Here is a 17,875-nt window from a genome sequence, read left to right as displayed (position 1 = left end):
AGGGTCAGGGCCCTGGGGTGGGAGACAGGCTCAGTCAGCAGGGAGACAGCGTCCCCTCCCCACCCCACCTCTCTCCCCGTGTAGGGTCAGGGCCCTGGGGTGGGAGACAGGCTCAGTCAGCAGGGAGACAGCGTCCCCTCCCCACCCCACCTCTCTCCCCGTGTAGGGTCAGGGCCCTGGGGTGGGAGACAGGCTCAGTCAGCAGGGAGACAGCGTCCCCTCCCCACCCCACCTCTCTCCCCGTGTAGGGTCAGGGCCCTGGGGTGGGAGACAGGCTCAGTCAGCAGGGAGACAGCGTCCCCTCCCCACCCCACCTCTCTCCCCGTGTAGGGTCAGGGCCCTGGGGTGGGAGACAGGCTCAGTCAGCAGGGAGACAGCGTCCCCTCCCCACCCCACCTCTCTCCCCGTGTAGGGTCAGGGCCCTGGGGTGGGAGACAGGCTCAATCAGCAGGGAGACAGCGTCCCCTCCCCACCCCACCTCTCTCCCCGTGTAGGGTCAGGGCCCTGGGGTGGGAGACAGGCTCAGTCAGCAGGGAGACAGCGTCCCCTCCCCACCCCACCTCTCTCCCCGTGTAGGGTCAGGGCCCTGGGGTGGGAGACAGGCTCAGTCAGCAGGGAGACAGCGTCCCCTCCCCACCCCACCTCTCTCCCCGTGTAGGGTCAGGGCCCTGGGGTGGGAGACAGGCTCAGTCAGCAGGGAGACAGCGTCCCCTCCCCACCCCACCTCTCTCCCCGTGTAGGGTCAGGGCCCTGGGGTGGGAGACAGGCTCAGTCAGCAGGGAGACAGCGTCCCCTCCCCACCCCACCTCTCTCCCCATGTCAAGTCAGGGCCCTGGGGTGGGAGACAGGCTCAGTCAGCAGGGAGACAGCGTCCCCTCCCCACCCCACCTCTCTCCCCGTGTCAAGTCAGGGCCCTGGGGTGGGAGACAGGCTCAGTCAGCAGGGAGACAGCGTCCCCTCCCCACCCCACCTCTCTCCCCGTGTAGGGTCAGGGCCCTGGGGTGGGAGACAGGCTCAGTCAGCAGGGAGACAGCGTCCCCTCCCCACCCCACCTCTCTCCCCGTGTAGGGTCAGGGCCCTGGGGTGGGAGACAGGCTCAGTCAGCAGGGAGACAGCGTCCCCTCCCCACCCCACCTCTCTCCCCGTGTAGGGTCAGGGCCCTGGGGTGGGAGACAGGCTCAGTCAGCAGGGAGACAGCGTCCCCTCCACACCCCACCTCTCTCCCCATGTAGGGTCAGGGCCCTGGGGTGGGAGACAGGCTCAGTCAGCAGGGAGACAGCGTCCCCTCCCCACACCACCTCTCTCCCCGTGTAGGGTCAGGGCACTGGGGTGGGAGACAAGCTCAGTCAGCAGGGAGACAAGGGTCCCCTCCCATCCCCACCTCTCTCCCCGTGTAGGGTCAGGGCCCTGGGGTGGGAGACAGGCTCAGTCAGCAGGGAGACAGCATCCCCTCCCCACCCCACCTCTCTCCCCGTGTAGGGTCAGGGCCCAGGGGTGGGAGACAGGCTCAGTCAGCAGGGAAACAGCGTCCCCTCCCCACCCCACCTCTCTCCCCGTGTAGGGTCAGGGCACTGGGGTGGGAGACAGGCTCAGTCAGCAGGGAGACAGCGTCCCCTCCCCACCCCACCTCTCTCCCCGTGTAGGGTCAGGGCACTGGGGTGGGAGACAGGCTCAGTCAGCAGGGAGACAGCGTCCCCTCCCCACCCCACCTCTCTCCCCGTGTAGGGTCAGGGCCCTGGGGTGGGAGACAGGCTCAGTCAGCAGGGAGACAGCGTCCCCTCCCCACCCCACCTCTCTCCCCCATGTCAAGTCAGGGCCCTGGGGTGGGAGACAGGCTCAGTCAGCAGGGAGACAGCGTCCCCTCCCCACCCCACCTCTCTCCCCGTGTCAAGTCAGGGCCCTGGGGTGGGAGACAGGCTCAGTCAGCAGGGAGACAGCGTCCCCTCCCCACCCCACCTCTCTCCCCGTGTAGGGTCAGGGCCCTGGGGTGGGAGACAGGCTCAGTCAGCAGGGAGACAGCGTCCCCTCCCCACCCCACCTCTCTCCCCGTGTAGGGTCAGGGCCCTGGGGTGGGAGACAGGCTCAGTCAGCAGGGAGACAGCGTCCCCTCCCCACCCCACCTCTCTCCCCGTGTAGGGTCAGGGCCCTGGGGTGGGAGACAGGCTCAGTCAGCAGGGAGACAGCGTCCCCTCCACACCCCACCTCTCTCCCCATGTAGGGTCAGGGCCCTGGGGTGGGAGACAGGCTCAGTCAGCAGGGAGACAGCGTCCCCTCCCCACACCACCTCTCTCCCCGTGTAGGGTCAGGGCACTGGGGTGGGAGACAAGCTCAGTCAGCAGGGAGACAAGGGTCCCCTCCCATCCCCACCTCTCTCCCCGTGTAGGGTCAGGGCCCTGGGGTGGGAGACAGGCTCAGTCAGCAGGGAGACAGCATCCCCTCCCCACCCCACCTCTCTCCCCGTGTAGGGTCAGGGCCCTGGGGTGGGAGACAGGCTCAGTCAGCAGGGAGACAGCGTCCCCTCCCCACCCCACCTCTCTCCCCGTGTCGAGTCAGGGCACTGGGTGGGAGACAGGCTCAGTCAGCAGGGAGACAAGGGTCCCCTCCCATCCCCACCCCACCTCTCTCCCCGTGTAGGGTCAGGGCACTGGGTGGGAGACAGGCTCAGTCAGCAGGGAGACAAGGGTCCCCTCCCATCCCCACCCCACCTCTCTCCCCGTGTAGGGTCAGGGCCCTGGGGTGGGAGACAGGCTCAGTCAGCAGGGAGACAGCGTCCCCTCCACACCCCACCTCTCTCCCCATGTCGAGTCAGGCAACTGGATGGGAGACAGGCTCAGTCAGCAGGGAGACAAGGGTCCCCTCCCATCCCCACCCCACCTCTCTCCCCGTGTAGGGTCAGGGCCCTGGGGTGGGAGACAGGCTTAGTCAGCAGGGAGACAGCGTCCCCTCCCCACCCCACCTCTCTCCCCGTGTAGGGTCAGGGCACTGGATGGGAGACAGGCTCAGTCAGCAGGGAGACAGCGTCCCCTCCCCACCCCACCTCTCTCCCCGTGTAGGGTCAGGGCACTGGATGGGAGACAGGCTCAGTCAGCAGGGAGACAGCGTCCCCTCCCCACCCCACCTCTCTCCCCGTGTAGGGTCAGGGCCCTGGGGTGGGAGACAGGCTCAGTCAGCAGGGAGACAGCGTCCCCTCCCCACCCCACCTCTCTCCCCGTGTAGGGTCAGGGCCCTGGGGTGGGAGACAGGCTCAGTCAGCAGGGAGACAGCGTCCCCTCCCCACCCCACCTCTCTCCCCGTGTAGGGTCAGGGCCCTGGGGTGGGAGACAGGCTCAGTCAGCAGGGAGACAGAGTCCCCTCCAAACCCCACCTCTCTCCCCGTGTAGGGTCAGGGCCCTGGGGTGGGAGACAGGCTCAGTCAGCAGGGAGACAGAGTCCCCTCCCCACCCCACCTCTCTCCCCGTGTAGGGTCAGGGCCCTGGGGTGGGAGACAGGCTCAGTCAGCAGGGAGACAGCGTCCCCTCCCCACCCCACCTCTCTCCCCGTGTAGGGTCAGGGCCCTGGGGTGGGAGACAGGCTCAGTCAGCAGGGAGACAGAGTCCCCTCCAAACCCCACCTCTCTCCCCGTGTAGGGTCAGGGCCCTGGGGTGGGAGACAGGCTCAGTCAGCAGGGAGACAGAGTCCCCTCCCCACCCCACCTCTCTCCCCGTGTAGGGTCAGGGCCCTGGGGTGGGAGACAGGCTCAGTCAGCAGGGAGACAGCGTCCCCTCCCCACCCCACCTCTCTCCCCGTGTAGGGTCAGGGCCCTGGGGTGGGGGACAGGCTCAGTCAGCAGGGAGACAGCGTCACCTCCCCACCCCACCTCTCTCCCCGTGTCAAGTCAGGGCCCTGGGGTGGGAGACAGGCTCAGTCAGCAGGGAGACAGCGTCCCCTCCACACCCCACCTCTCTCCCCGTGTAGGGTCAGGGCCCTGGGGTGGGAGACAGGCTCAGTCAGCAGGGAGACAGAGTCCCCTCCCCACCCCACCTCTCTCCCCGTGTAGGGTCAGGGCCCTGGGGTGGGAGACAGGCTCAGTCAGCAGGGAGACAGCGTCCCCTCCCCACCCCACCTCTCTCCCCGTGTAGGGTCAGGGCCCTGGGGTGGGGGACAGGCTCAGTCAGCAGGGAGACAGCGTCACCTCCCCACCCCACCTCTCTCCCCGTGTCAAGTCAGGGCCCTGGGGTGGGAGACAGGCTCAGTCAGCAGGGAGACAGCGTCCCCTCCACACCCCACCTCTCTCCCCGTGTAGGGTCAGGGCACTGGGTGGGAGACAGGCTCAGTCAGCAGGGAGACAGCGTCCCCTCCACACCCCACCTCTCTCCCCGTGTAGGGTCAGGGCCCTGGGGTGGGAGACAGGGTCCCCTCCCCACCCCACATCTCTCCCCGTGTAGGGTCAGGGCCCTGGGGTGGGAGACAGGCTCAGTCAGCAGGGAGACAGCGTCCCCTCCACACCCCACCTCTCTCCCCGTGTAGGGTCAGGGCCCTGGGGTGGGAGACAGGCTCAGTAAGCAGGGAGACAGCATCCCCTCCCCACCCCACCTCTCTCCCCGTGTAGGGTCAGGGCCCTGGGGTGGGAGACAGGCTCAGTCAGCAGGGAGACAGCGTCCCCTCCCCACCCCACCTCTCTCCCCCGTGTAGGGTCAGGGCCCTGGGGTGGGAGACAGGCTCAGTCAGCAGGGAGACAGCGTCCCCTCCCCACCCCACCTCTCTCCCCGTGTAGGGTCAGGGCCCTGGGGTGGGAGACAGGCTCAGTCAGCAGGGAGACAGCGTCCCCTCCCCACCCCACCTCTCTCCCCGTGTAGGGTCAGGGCCCTGGGGTGGGAGACAGGCTCAGTCAGCAGGGAGACAGCGTCCCCTCCCCACCCCACCTCTCTCCCCGTGTAGGGTCAGGGCCCTGGGGTGGGAGACAGGCTCAGTCAGCAGGGAGACAGCGTCCCCTCCCCACCCCACCTCTCTCCCCGTGTAGGGTCAGGGCCCTGGGGTGGGAGACAGGCTCAGTCAGCAGGGAGACAGCGTCCCCTCCCCACCCCAACCTCTCTCCCCGTGTAGGGTCAGGGCCCTGGGGTGGGAGACAGGCTCAGTCAGCAGGGAGACAGCGTCCCCTCCACACCCCACCTCTCTCCCCGTGTAGGGTCAGGGCACTGGGGTGGGAGACAGGCTCAGTCAGCAGGGAGACAGCGTCCCCTCCACACCCCACCTCTCTCCCCGTGTAGGGTCAGGGCCCTGGGGTGGGAGACAGGCTCAGTCAGCAGGGAGACAGCGTCCCCTCCCCACCCCACCTCTCTCCCCGTGTAGGGTCAGGGCCCTGGGGTGGGAGACAGGCTCAGTCAGCAGGGAGACAGCGTCCCCTCCACACCCCACCTCTCTCCCCGTGTAGGGTCAGGGCCCTGGGGTGGGAGACAGGCTCAGTCAGCAGGGAGACAGCGTCCCCTCCCCACCCCACCTCTCTCCCCGTGTAGGGTCAGGGCCCTGGGGTGGGAGACAGGCTCAGTCAGCAGGGAGACAGCGTCCCCTCCCCACCCCACCTCTCTCCCCGTGTAGGGTCAGGGCCCTGGGGTGGGAGACAGGCTCAGTCAGCAGGGAGACAGCGTCCCCTCCCCACCCCACCTCTCTCCCCGTGTAGGGTCAGGGCCCTGGGGTGGGAGACAGGCTCAGTCAGCAGGGAGACAGCGTCCCCTCCCCACCCCACCTCTCTCCCCGTGTAGGGTCAGGGCCCTGGGGTGGGAGACAGGCTCAGTCAGCAGGGAGACAGCGTCCCCTCCCCACCCCACCTCTCTCCCCGTGTCAAGTCAGGGCCCTGGGGTGGGAGACAGGCTCAGTCAGCAGGGAGACAGCGTCCCCTCCCCACCCCACCTCTCTCCCCGTGTAGGGTCAGGGCCCTGGGGTGGGAGACAGGCTCAGTCAGCAGGGAGACAGCGTCCCCTCCCCACCCCACCTCTCTCCCCGTGTAGGGTCAGGGCCCTGGGGTGGGAGACAGGCTCAGTCAGCAGGGAGACAGCGTCCCCTCCCCACCCCACCTCTCTCCCCATGTCAAGTCAGGGCCCTGGGGTGGGAGACAGGCTCAGTCAGCAGGGAGACAGCGTCCCCTCCCCACCCCACCTCTCTCCCCGTGTCAAGTCAGGGCCCTGGGGTGGGAGACAGGCTCAGTCAGCAGGGAGACAGCGTCCCCTCCCCACCCCACCTCTCTCCCCGTGTAGGGTCAGGGCCCTGGGGTGGGAGACAGGCTCAGTCAGCAGGGAGACAGCGTCCCCTCCCCACCCCACCTCTCTCCCCGTGTAGGGTCAGGGCCCTGGGGTGGGGGACAGGCTCAGTCAGCAGGGAGACAGCGTCCCCTCCCCACCCCACCTCTCTCCCCGTGTAGGGTCAGGGCCCTGGGGTGGGAGACAGGCTCAGTCAGCAGGGAGACAGCGTCCCCTCCCCACCCCACCTCTCTCCCCGTGTAGGGTCAGGGCCCTGGGGTGGGAGACAGGCTCAGTCAGCAGGGAGACAGCGTCCCCTCCCCACCCCACCTCTCTCCCCGTGTAGGGTCAGGGCCCTGGGGTGGGGGACAGGCTCAGTCAGCAGGGAGACAGCGTCCCCTCCCCACCCCACCTCTCTCCCCGTGTAGGGTCAGGGCCCTGGGGTGGGAGACAGGCTCAGTCAGCAGGGAGACAGCGTCCCCTCCCCACCCCACCTCTCTCCCCGTGTAGGGTCAGGGCCCTGGGGTGGGAGACAGGCTCAGTCAGCAGGGAGACAGCGTCCCCTCCCCACCCCACCTCTCTCCCCGTGTAGGGTCAGGGCCCTGGGGTGGGGGACAGGCTCAGTCAGCAGGGAGACAGCGTCCCCTCCCCACACCACCTCTCTCCCCGTGTAGGGTCAGGGCACTGGGGTGGGAGACAAGCTCAGTCAGCAGGGAGACAAGGGTCCCCTCCCATCCCCACCTCTCTCCCCGTGTAGGGTCAGGGCCCTGGGGTGGGAGACAGGCTCAGTCAGCAGGGAGACAGCATCCCCTCCCCACCCCACCTCTCTCCCCGTGTAGGGTCAGGGCCCAGGGGTGGGAGACAGGCTCAGTCAGCAGGGAAACAGCGTCCCCTCCCCACCCCACCTCTCTCCCCGTGTAGGGTCAGGGCACTGGGGTGGGAGACAGGCTCAGTCAGCAGGGAGACAGCGTCCCCTCCCCACCCCACCTCTCTCCCCGTGTAGGGTCAGGGCACTGGGGTGGGAGACAGGCTCAGTCAGCAGGGAGACAGCGTCCCCTCCCCACCCCACCTCTCTCCCCGTGTAGGGTCAGGGCCCTGGGGTGGGAGACAGGCTCAGTCAGCAGGGAGACAGCGTCCCCTCCCCACCCCACCTCTCTCCCCGTGTAGGGTCAGGGCCCAGGGGTGGGAGACAGGCTCAGTCAGCAGGGAGACAGCGTCCCCTCCCCACCCCACCTCTCTCCCCGTGTAGGGTCAGGGCACTGGGTGGGAGACAGGCTCAGTCAGCAGGGAGACAGCGTCCCCTCCCCACCCCACCTCTCTCCCCGTGTAGGGTCAGGGCCCTGGGGTGGGAGACAGGCTCAGTCAGCAGGGAGACAGCGTCCCCTCCCCACCCCACCTCTCTCCCCGTGTAGGGTCAGGGCACTGGGTGGGAGACAGGCTCAGTCAGCAGGGAGACAGCATCCCCTCCCCACCCCACCTCTCTCCCCGTGTAGGGTCAGGGCACTGGGTGGGAGACAGGCTCAGTCAGCAGGGAGACAGCGTCCCCTCCCCACCCCACCTCTCTCCCCGTGTAGGGTCAGGGCCCTGGGGTGGGAGACAGGCTCAGTCAGCAGGGAGACAGCATCCCCTCCCCACCCCACCTCTCTCCCCGTGTAGGGTCAGGGCACTGGGGTGGGAGACAGGCTCAGTCAGCAGGGAGACAGCGTCCCCTCCCCACCCCACCTCTCTCCCCATGTAGGGTCAGGGCACTGGATGGGAGACAGGCTCAGTCAGCAGGGAGACAGCATCCCCTCCCCACCCCACCTCTCTCCCCGTGTAGGGTCAGGGCCCTGGGGTGGGAGACAGGCTCAGTCAGCAGGGAGACAGCATCCCCTCCCCACCCCACCTCTCTCCCCGTGTCAAGTCAGGGCACTGGGTGGGAGACAGGCTCAGTCAGCAGGGAGACAGCGTCCCCTCCCCACCCCACCTCTCTCCCCGTGTAGGGTCAGGGCCCTGGGGTGGGAGACAGGCTCAGTCAGCAGGGAGACAGCGTCCCCTCCACACCCCAGCTCTCTCCCCGTGTAGGGTCAGGGCCCTGGGGTGGGAGACAGGCTCAGTCAGCAGGGAGACAGCGTCCCCTCCCCACCCCACCTCTCTCCCCGTGTAGGGTCAGGGCCCTGGGGTGGGAGACAGGCTCAGTCAGCAGGGAGACAGCGTCCCCTCCCCACCCCACCTCTCTCCCCGTGTAGGGTCAGGGCCCTGGGGTGGGAGACAGGCTCAGTCAGCAGGGAGACAGGGTCCCCTCCCCACCCCACCTCTCTCCCCGTGTAGGGTCAGGGCCCTGGGGTGGGAGACAGGCTCAGTCAGCAGGGAGACAGCGTCCCCTCCCCACCCCACCTCTCTCCCCGTGTAGGGTCAGGGCCCTGGGGTGGGAGACAGGCTCAGTCAGCAGGGAGACAGCGTCCCCTCCCCACCCCACCTCTCTCCCCGTGTCAAGTCAGGGCCCTGGGGTGGGAGACAGGCTCAGTCAGCAGGGAGACAGCGTCCCCTCCCCACCCCACCTCTCTCCCCGTGTCAAGTCAGGGCCCTGGGGTGGGAGACAGGCTCAGTCAGCAGGGAGACAGCGTCCCCTCCACACCCCACCTCTCTCCCCGTGTAGGGTCAGGGCCCTGGGGTGGGAGACAGGCTCAGTCAGCAGGGAGACAGCGTCCCCTCCCCACCCCACCTCTCTCCCCGTGTCGAGTCAGGGCACTGGGTGGGAGACAGGCTCAGTCAGCAGGGAGACAGCGTCCCCTCCCCACCCCACCTCTCTCCCCGTGTAGGGTCAGGGCCCTGGGGTGGGAGACAGGCTCAGTCAGCAGGGAGACAGCGTCCCCTCCCCACCCCACCTCTCTCCCCGTGTCGAGTCAGGTCCCTGGGGTGGGAGACAGGCTCAGTCAGCAGGGAGACAGCGTCCCCTCCACACCCCACCTCTCTCCCCGTGTAGGGTCAGGGCCCTGGGGTGGGAGACAGGCTCAGTCAGCAGGGAGACAGCGTCCCCTCCACACCCCACCTCTCTCCCCGTGTAGGGTCAGGGCACTGGGTGGGAGACAGGCTCAGTCAGCAGGGAGACAGCGTCCCCTCCCCACCCCACCTCTCTCCCCGTGTAGGGTCAGGGCACTGGGATGGGAGACAGGCTCAGTCAGCAGGGAGACAGCGTCCCCCTCCACACCCCACCTCTCTCCCCGTGTAGGGTCAGGGCCCTGGGGTGGGAGACAGGCTCAGTCAGCAGGGAGACAGCGTCCCCTCCACACCCCACCTCTCTCCCCGTGTAGGGTCAGGGCACTGGGTGGGAGACAGGCTCAGTCAGTAGGGAGACAGCGTCCCCTCCCCACCCCACCTCTCTCCCCGTGTAGGGTCAGGGCACTGGGTGGGAGACAGGCTCAGTCAGCAGGGAGACAGCGTCCCCTCCACACCCCACCTCTCTCCCCGTGTAGGGTCAGGGCACTGGGTGGGAGACAGGCTCAGTCAGCAGGGAGACAGCGTCCCCTCCCCACCCCACCTCTCTCCCCGTGTAGGGTCAGGGCCCTGGGGTGGGAGACAGGCTCAGTCAGCAGGGAGACAGCGTCCCCTCCCCACCCCACCTCTCTCCCCGTGTAGGGTCAGGGCCCTGGGGTGGGAGACAGGCTCAGTCAGCAGGGAGACAGCGTCCCCTCCACACCCCACCTCTCTCCCCGTGTAGGGTCAGGGCACTGGGTGGGAGACAGGCTCAGTCAGCAGGGAGACAGCGTCCCCTCCCCACCCCACCTCTCTCCCCGTGTAGGGTCAGGGCCCTGGGGTGGAGACAGGCTCAGTCAGCAGGGAGACAGCGTCCCCTCCACACCCCACCTCTCTCCCCGTGTAGGGTCAGGGCACTGGGTGGGAGACAGGCTCAGTCAGCAGGGAGACAGCGTCCCCTCCCCACCCCACCTCTCTCCCCATGTCAAGGTCAGGGCCCTGGGGTGGTAGCCAGGCTCAGTCAGCAGCGAGACAGGGTCCCCTCCCATCCCCACCCCACCTCTCTCCCCGTGTAGGGTCAGGGCACTGGGTGGGAGACAGGCTCAGTCAGCAGGGAGACAGCGTCCCCTCCCCACCCCACCTCTCTCCCCGTGTCGGGTCAGGGCACTGGGTGGGAGACAGGCTCAGTCAGCAGGGAGACAGCGTCCCCTCCCCACCCCACCTCTCTCCCCGTGTAGGGTCAGGGCCCTGGGGTGGGAGACAGGCTCAGTCAGCAGGGAGACAGCGTCCCCTCCCCACCCCACCTCTCTCCCCGTGTAGGGTCAGGGCCCTGGGGTGGGAGACAGGCTCAGTCAGCAGGGAGACAGCGTCCCCTCCACACCCCACCTCTCTCTCCCCGTGTAGGGTCAGGGCCCTGGGATGGGAGACAGGCTCAGTCAGCAGGGAGACAGCGTCCCCTCCCCACCCCACCTCTCTCCCCCGTGTAGGGTCAGGGCCCTGGGGTGGGAGACAGGCTCAGTCAGCAGGGAGACAGCGTCCCCTCCCCACCCCACCTCTCTCCCCGTGTAGGGTCAGGGCCCTGGGGTGGGAGACAGGCTCAGTCAGCAGGGAGACAGCGTCCCCTCCACACCCCACCTCTCTCCCCGTGTAGGGTCAGGGCCCTGGGATGGGAGACAGGCTCAGTCAGCAGGGAGACAGCGTCCCCTCCCCACCCCACTCTCTCCCCGTGTAGGGTCAGGGCCCTGGGGTGGGGACAGGCTCAGTCAGCAGGGAGACAGCGTCCCCTCCACACCCCAGCTCTCTCCCCGTGTAGGGTCAGGGCACTGGGGTGGGAGACAGGCTCAGTCAGCAGGGAGACAGCGTCCCCTCCCCACCCCCCCTCTCTCCCGTGTAGGGTCAGGGCCCTGGGGTGGGAGACAGGCTCAGTCAGCAGGGAGACAGCGTCCCCTCCACACCCCAGCTCTCTCCCCGTGTAGGGTCAGGGCACTGGGGTGGGAGACAGGCTCAGTCAGCAGGGAGACAGCGTCCCCTCCACACCCCACCTCTCTCCCCGTGTAGGGTCAGGGCCCTGGGGTGGGAGACAGGCTCAGTCAGCAGGGAGACAGCGTCCCCTCCACACCCCAGCTCTCTCCCCGTGTAGGGTCAGGGCACTGGGGTGGGAGACAGGCTCAGTCAGCAGGGAGACAGCGTCCCCTCCCCACCCCACCTCTCTCCCCGTGTAGGGTCAGGGCCCTGGGGTGGGAGACAGGCTCAGTCAGCAGGGAGACAGCGTCCCCTCCCCACCCCACCTCTCTCCCCGTGTAGGGTCAGGGCCCTGGGGTGGGAGACAGGCTCAGTCAGCAGGTAGACAGCATCCCCTCCCCACCCCACCTCTCTCCCCGTGTAGGGTCAGGGCCCTGGGGTGGGAGACAGGCTCAGTCAGCAGGGAGACAGCGTCCCCTCCCCACCCCACCTCTCTCCCCGTGTCAAGTCAGGGCCCTGGGGTGGGAGACAGGCTCAGTCAGCAGGGAGACAGCATCCCCTCCCCACCCCACCTCTCTCCCCGTGTAGGGTCAGGGCCCTGGATGGGAGACAGGCTCAGTCAGCAGGGAGACAGAGTCCCCTCCCCACCCCACCTCTCTCCCCGTGTAGGGTCAGGGCCCTGGGGTGGGAGACAGGCTCAGTCAGCAGCGAGACAGAGTCCCCTCCCCACCCCACCTCTCTCCCCGTGTAGGGTCAGGGCCCTGGGGTGGGAGACAAGCTCAGTCAGCAGGGAGACAGCGTCCCCTCCCCACCCCACCTCTCTCCCCATGTAGGGTCAGGGCCCTGGGGTGGGAGACAGGCTCAGTCAGCAGGGAGACAGCATCCCCTCCCCACCCCACCTCTCTCCCCATGTAGGGTCAGGGCCCTGGGGTGGGAGACAGGCTCAGTCAGCAGGGAGACAGCGTCCCCTCCCCACCCCACCTCTCTCCCCGTGTAGGGTCAGGGCCCTGGGGTGGGAGAAAGGCTCAGTCAGCAGGGAGACAGCGTCCCCTCCCCACCCCACCTCTCTCCCCGTGTAGGGTCAGGGCCCTGGGGTGGGAGACAGGCTCAGTCAGCAGGGAGACAGCATCCCCTCCCCACCCCACCTCTCTCCCCGTGTAGGGTCAGGGCCCTGGGGTGGGAGACAGGCTCAGTCAGCAGGGAGACAGCGTCCCCTCCACACCCCACCTCTCTCCCCGTGTCGAGTCAGGGCACTGGGGTGGGAGACAGGCTCAGTCAGCAGGGAGACAGCGTCCCCTCCCCACCCCACCTCTCTCCCCGTGTAGGGTCAGGGCCCTGGGGTGGGAGACAGGCTCAGTCAGCAGGGAGACAGCGTCCCCTCCCCACCCCACCTCTCTCCCCATGTAGGGTCAGGGCCCTGGGGTGGGAGACAGGCTCAGTCAGCAGGGAGACAGCGTCCCCTCCCCACCCCACCTCTCTCCCCGTGTCGGGTCAGGGCACTGGGGTGGGAGACAGGCTCAGTCAGCAGGGAGACAGCATCCCCTCCACACCCCAGCTCTCTCCCCGTGTAGGGTCAGGGCACTGGATGGGAGACAGGCTCAGTCAGCAGGGACAAAGTGTCCCCTCCCCACCCCACCTCTCTCCCCATGTCGGGAGAGGGCCCTGGTCAGCAGGCATGGACAGTGATCTCTCCACCCCACCCCCCCACCACCACAGTCTCCTCACACTCCCCACCCATCTCATTAGCCCCACTCCCAACTCCTCACATGATCCAAAGAACATCAGCAAACTCTGGAAACTGAATGGATGCCTCACAATCGCCCTTTCACCCCTCCTAATGGACTCACCCTTCCCACCCAGACCCCAGTCATCCGCCCCCACCAACTCCGGTCGGGAGAAGCTCAGGGAGATGGTCGGATGAGGGGTGCTCAGGGACATGGATGGACAGGGTGTCAACAGGGGGAAGCTTGGGGGTACAGACGGACAGACGGAGGGGCTCAGGGGTTGGGGACAGATGGACGGGGGGGCAACTCGCAGGGATGGACAGATGGGGAAAACTCAAGGTGAGGAACAGACGGATGGATGGGAACAAGGAACATAGAGGGGGCAGCACTTGGGGACATCTCCCAGTCCCTGCGGGATCACACTGTGCACCGCACCTACCTGAGGCCCTGGTCGGTGACGTGGTAGCAGCCAGACAGACTGAGGAAGCGCAGGGAGCGAGGAAGAGGCCCCCCCTCGGCCTGGGCCTCCTTCCGATGGCCAGGCGACCCCCCTGCCTCGGAGCCTCGGCTCCACACCATCCGGTTACAAGAGGCCCAGCTGACCCCGGCCTCCGCTGTGCAGAGCGAGTGACCGCAAAGCGCCCGCCCTCGGGCTGAGCTCAGCTCCCGCGGGCAGCGGGAGGCCACGGAACAGGCAGGCAGCGGGTGCCGGGGGTGGGGCAGCCGGGACCCCCCTCTGCTTCAGTTCGCCCGCCTCCTCAATGTCCAGTAGCTGGCCCTGGGGCAGCAGCCAAACCCGACTGTGGCTGTCCTGGGTCCCGTGGTCCACCTCCTCCGCCGGCAGGCAGTCGGTGCAGCCGAGGGAGACCCAGCAGCAGCGATCTCGGTGAGCGCCGCTCTCCTCCTCCTGCTCCTCCTCCTCCTCCTCACCCCCGACACTGGCCACCGGCAGCTCGCCCAGCGCCCGCGACAGGTGCAGCAGCGCTGTGTCCGTGATCCGGTCGCAGCCCGACAGGTCCAGGTGCTGCAGGGAGCGACAGGACCCTGGGGCGCACCTGTGGGAGAGGGAGACAGAGTGAGCCGGAGACTGGTGACCAGAATGAAGGGGAGGGAGAGTTTTGAGTAAGGTGATCGAGGGTTCAGAGCGATGGAGTGTGCGAGAGTGGGATTGGAGAGGGACGGGGAGCAGATCGGAGTGAGTGGGGAGAAAGGGGGGGATCATGGGGAAGGGGGAGAACAGTTTGGGAGGGGTGGGGAGGAGGGGAAAAGTGTGGTATGTGCACACCGTCGCGGAAAGGTTTTTGCTGGGGTGTCAGGGGGTCCCTACCTGTTGAAGGCGGAGTCGGTCACAGGTGTTTGTGTCAGGTCCAGGTGCTCCAGACGCGGACAGGCGCTCAGAATCTGTCGCACCTGAGGGACCGAGGCAGAGCAGTGAGTGGGATCGTACTGTGCAGTCTCACCCCATCTCCCCGTCGCCTCCTCCTTCGCTGGGGAGGGGGGGTTTCTGATCCCCACTGGGCATAGCGCAGCCACCGCAGCCACCGATGAAACAATGGCACCCAGGTGAGGTCACGCCCGCAGGTCACGACCTCAGGACACACTCAGCACCTTCTCACCACCCGAGATAACATCCCCAGGACAAAACTCAGCAGCTGAATCCACACTGAACCACACCTCCTCCAACCGCACCCTGACCTCACTCTTTCCCACCTGTTTGTCCGCACCAGATTCAGCAAACCACCCGCCACCGGACCCTCGGTGTCACCTACCATCTGGCTGGAGACGGTGGTGCTGTAGGCCAGGACCAAGCTGCGGACCGACGGGCCGACCTGCGGCAGGACGTGGTGCATCAGCCCCTGCAGGAGCTGCCCCTCCCTCTGTGCACTCTGTCTGTGTCCGTCCTCCTCTGTGGGCAACAAACAACAGTCAGGCACCGAGGTGGACACAGCAGAAAGGTGTGCAGGGAACAGACCAGCCCCAACAGCTTCACCCCAACACTCCCCAAACAGAGGGACTCTCACTGTGTATGACCCCGGGAGTGTGTGATGGGACGGTGTGGAGGGAGCTTCACTCTGTGTATGACCCCGGGAGTGTGTGATGGAACGGTGTGGAGGGAGCTTCACTCTGTGTCTGACCCCGGGAGTGTGTGATGGGACGGTGTGGAGGGAGATTCACTCTGTGTCTGACCCCGGGAGTGTGTGATGGGACGGTGTGGAGTGAGATTCACTCTGTGTCTGACCCCGGGAGTGTGTGATGGGACGGTGTGGAGGGGGTTTCACTCTGTGTCTGACCCCGGGAGTGTGTGATGGGCCAGTGTGGAGGGAGCCTCCTTCAGTGTGGACGGCTATTACTCACCAGATTCATCAACATCGGCATCCTCGTCCCATCTCCGGGCCCGACTCAGATCTTCGTCCCAGCACCGGTCGGGCCCTGTGCCGACACTGGAGGGCGGTCCATTGTACCAGTGACCTGGACAGAGGAACAGATTCAGCCACCAGCCCACACCGACTGAGCACAGCCTAACCCTAACCTCAATGCGTGGCCTACCTGTCCACGCGTGGCCCACGCCCAGCGAGAGTGTGACACACACAAGTGCTGGAAGAGGTTCCACGAGGCAGCAGGTGGATCCCAGGAAAGTTACACAGACTGATCCCCACTCAAACCCTGCCGACATCTCAACACCCACTTCTGAGTAACCCCACTCCAGGCACTGCACTCCTCTGTAGCAGTAACTCTTCCTGGAACTTCAGCAAGCTTGTCTCTAAAATAACCCTCCAGCCCCTACACCCCTCCCCATCTCTGTTCACCCTCCCTCCCCTACAACCCTCCTCATCTCTGTCACCCACCCCTTCCCCTGTGACCTTCCACCTCCCTAATACCCCTCCTAGTCTCTATTCCCCTTCTAGCCATTACAACCCTCCCATCTGAGAACCCCTCCCTCCCTTACACCCCTCAACGTCACCCTATCCCTCTCATTCCCCTACAACCTTCCTCCCCTGTGTGACGTGTCCAGCCATTACATACCTCCCGTCTCTGTAACCCTCTCCCTCCCTACCACACACCCCTCCCTGTCTCCGTGACCCCCCTCATTCCCTTACACCTTTTCCTGTCAGTGACTCTACTCCCAACCCCAACTCTGTCGCCCCTCCCCATCTCCATCTCCCCTCCCTGCTGTCACTGTGACCCCTCCTCTCCTCCACACTTCTCCCTCCCCAAAGGGTAGGCCATGCTGAGGCTGTGTCCGCACTAGACCAGATAATTTTGAAAACGCCGATTTCGCATAAAAACGATAGGCGTCCACACTAAGCGTTTCTGAAAATACTTCTGTACACATTAAAACAGATTTCAGCAGATCTCCTCCTACTGTGCATGCACAGGACACATCTACCGAAAACAAGCGACATGTTCCGTGTTGAATCTCGCTGTGAAAGACGCGCGTTTGTGTAGTTACAGACTAGAAAAATTTAAACAACGGACAGCTGTTGGCTCTCGCACAGGAGGACTTAAAACTAAAAAAAACAAATACTGGAGCGTATGGAGGCAACCGACAGGGAGTTCACGGACTGTATAACCCCGCTGACGAACATTGAAATACTGACTAACTCTGTTGCATTAACAAAGCACCTTGTTAAATGTATAAAACATGTCTGCGTCAGTGTTATCTTATATTTCCATACAATGTTACATTAGGCTGTTACATATCTATTGTCAGAGAAGTACTTGCATAAATAGGTAAACCACCTTCATACGAGCAAGGACAGAAAACAGGGCAAAGCGAGTATTGTGACGACCCAATTACTAGCTCACTCGAACCGGCTGACAATTAGCCAGAGCCAGAGACAAAGGGAGATAGCCTCAAGGGGTTTCAGTTACGTGCCTCTCGAAGTATCGAGTGGGGGAGACAGGCTTTAAAGCAAGACTGTGTTTTTGGAAATAAACTGATTCTGTGTTTGCAGTTTATCGACTCCGTGTCGTAATTTCAGCGCTGCGCGTAGCACTCCGCTACAATTGGTGACCCCGACGGTCCAAACGTTTTTTTGGACCAGAGATGGCAGACGCTGCGTTTGTTAACGCGGTTTCCTTGAAGCTGCCAAGCTTCTGGACGCTACAACCTCACCTATGGTTTCAGCAAGCAGAAGCCCAATTCCATGTTCGGCAAATAACCTCAGAGGACACCCGTTACTACTACGTGGTGAGCTCCCTCGACCAGGACACAGCGGCCCAGGTCGCGGAGTTCGTAGTCTCCCCCGGCGGACGGCAAGTACACGGAATTCAAAGCCCTGCTCATAGCGACTTTCGGGCTCTCCCGCCGCGAGCGAGCTGCCCGTTTACTGCACCTGGATGGCTTGGGAGACAGGCCTCCATCAGCTTTAATGAATGAAATGTTGTCTCTGGCCGACGGACACACACCCTGCCTCATGTTTGAGCAGGCATTCCTGGAGCAGCTGCCCGAGGACATACGCCTGCTGCTGTCCGACGCGGATTTCAGCGACCCCCGGAAGGTGGCAGCCCGGGCGGACTTGCTGTGGAACGCCAAGAAGGAGAGTGGGGTGTCCGTCGCACGGATCACCCGGCCACGCTCCCAGCAGCAAACCAGTCCAGGCCTGGCCGCAGTGCCCGCTAACCCCAGAGGCCGGGGTGTGGAGCCCAACGAGCAATGGTGTTTCTACCACCAGCGGTGGGGCGCAGAAGCCCGCCGTTGTCGCCCGCCCTGCCAGTTCCCGGGAAACGCCAGGGCCAGCCGTCGCTGATGGCTACGATGGCTGGCCATCGGGATAGCCTCCTGTATGTCTGTGACAACCAGTCGGGACGCCGGTTTTTGGTCGACACCGGTGCCGAGATCAGCGTCTTACCTCTGACGAGTTACGACACCCGCAGCAGGGCGCTGGGTCCCCCCCTACGGGCCGCGAACGGCAGCACTATAACGACTTATGGCACCCGTCCGGTGCAGCTACGGTTCGACTCCAGCAAGTTTACGTGGGACTTCACACTGGCCGCCGTAGCCCAACCGCTTCTGGGTGC

The 17,875-nt window shown here is 65.7% G+C and overlaps 1 protein-coding gene across 1 annotated transcript in view; it reads right to left on the bottom strand.

The window, feature by feature from the left end:
* fbxl5 (F-box and leucine-rich repeat protein 5) overlaps positions 1 to 17,875 on the bottom strand; it is a 52,210-nt gene that overhangs the window by 12,778 nt on the left and 21,557 nt on the right. Inside the window, 5 exon segments of the mRNA XM_073028629.1 lie at positions 13,293 to 13,438; positions 13,440 to 13,908; positions 14,181 to 14,263; positions 14,623 to 14,759; positions 15,209 to 15,322. Of these exon segments, the coding sequence (XP_072884730.1) occupies positions 13,293 to 13,438; positions 13,440 to 13,908; positions 14,181 to 14,263; positions 14,623 to 14,759; positions 15,209 to 15,322 (949 nt within the window).

This window comes from Hemitrygon akajei, chromosome 24 (genome assembly GCF_048418815.1).
Source record: "Hemitrygon akajei chromosome 24, sHemAka1.3, whole genome shotgun sequence".
NCBI classification, from domain to species: Eukaryota; Metazoa; Chordata; class Chondrichthyes; order Myliobatiformes; family Dasyatidae; genus Hemitrygon; species Hemitrygon akajei.
This window is presented reverse-complemented; position numbering and strand designations above follow the sequence as displayed.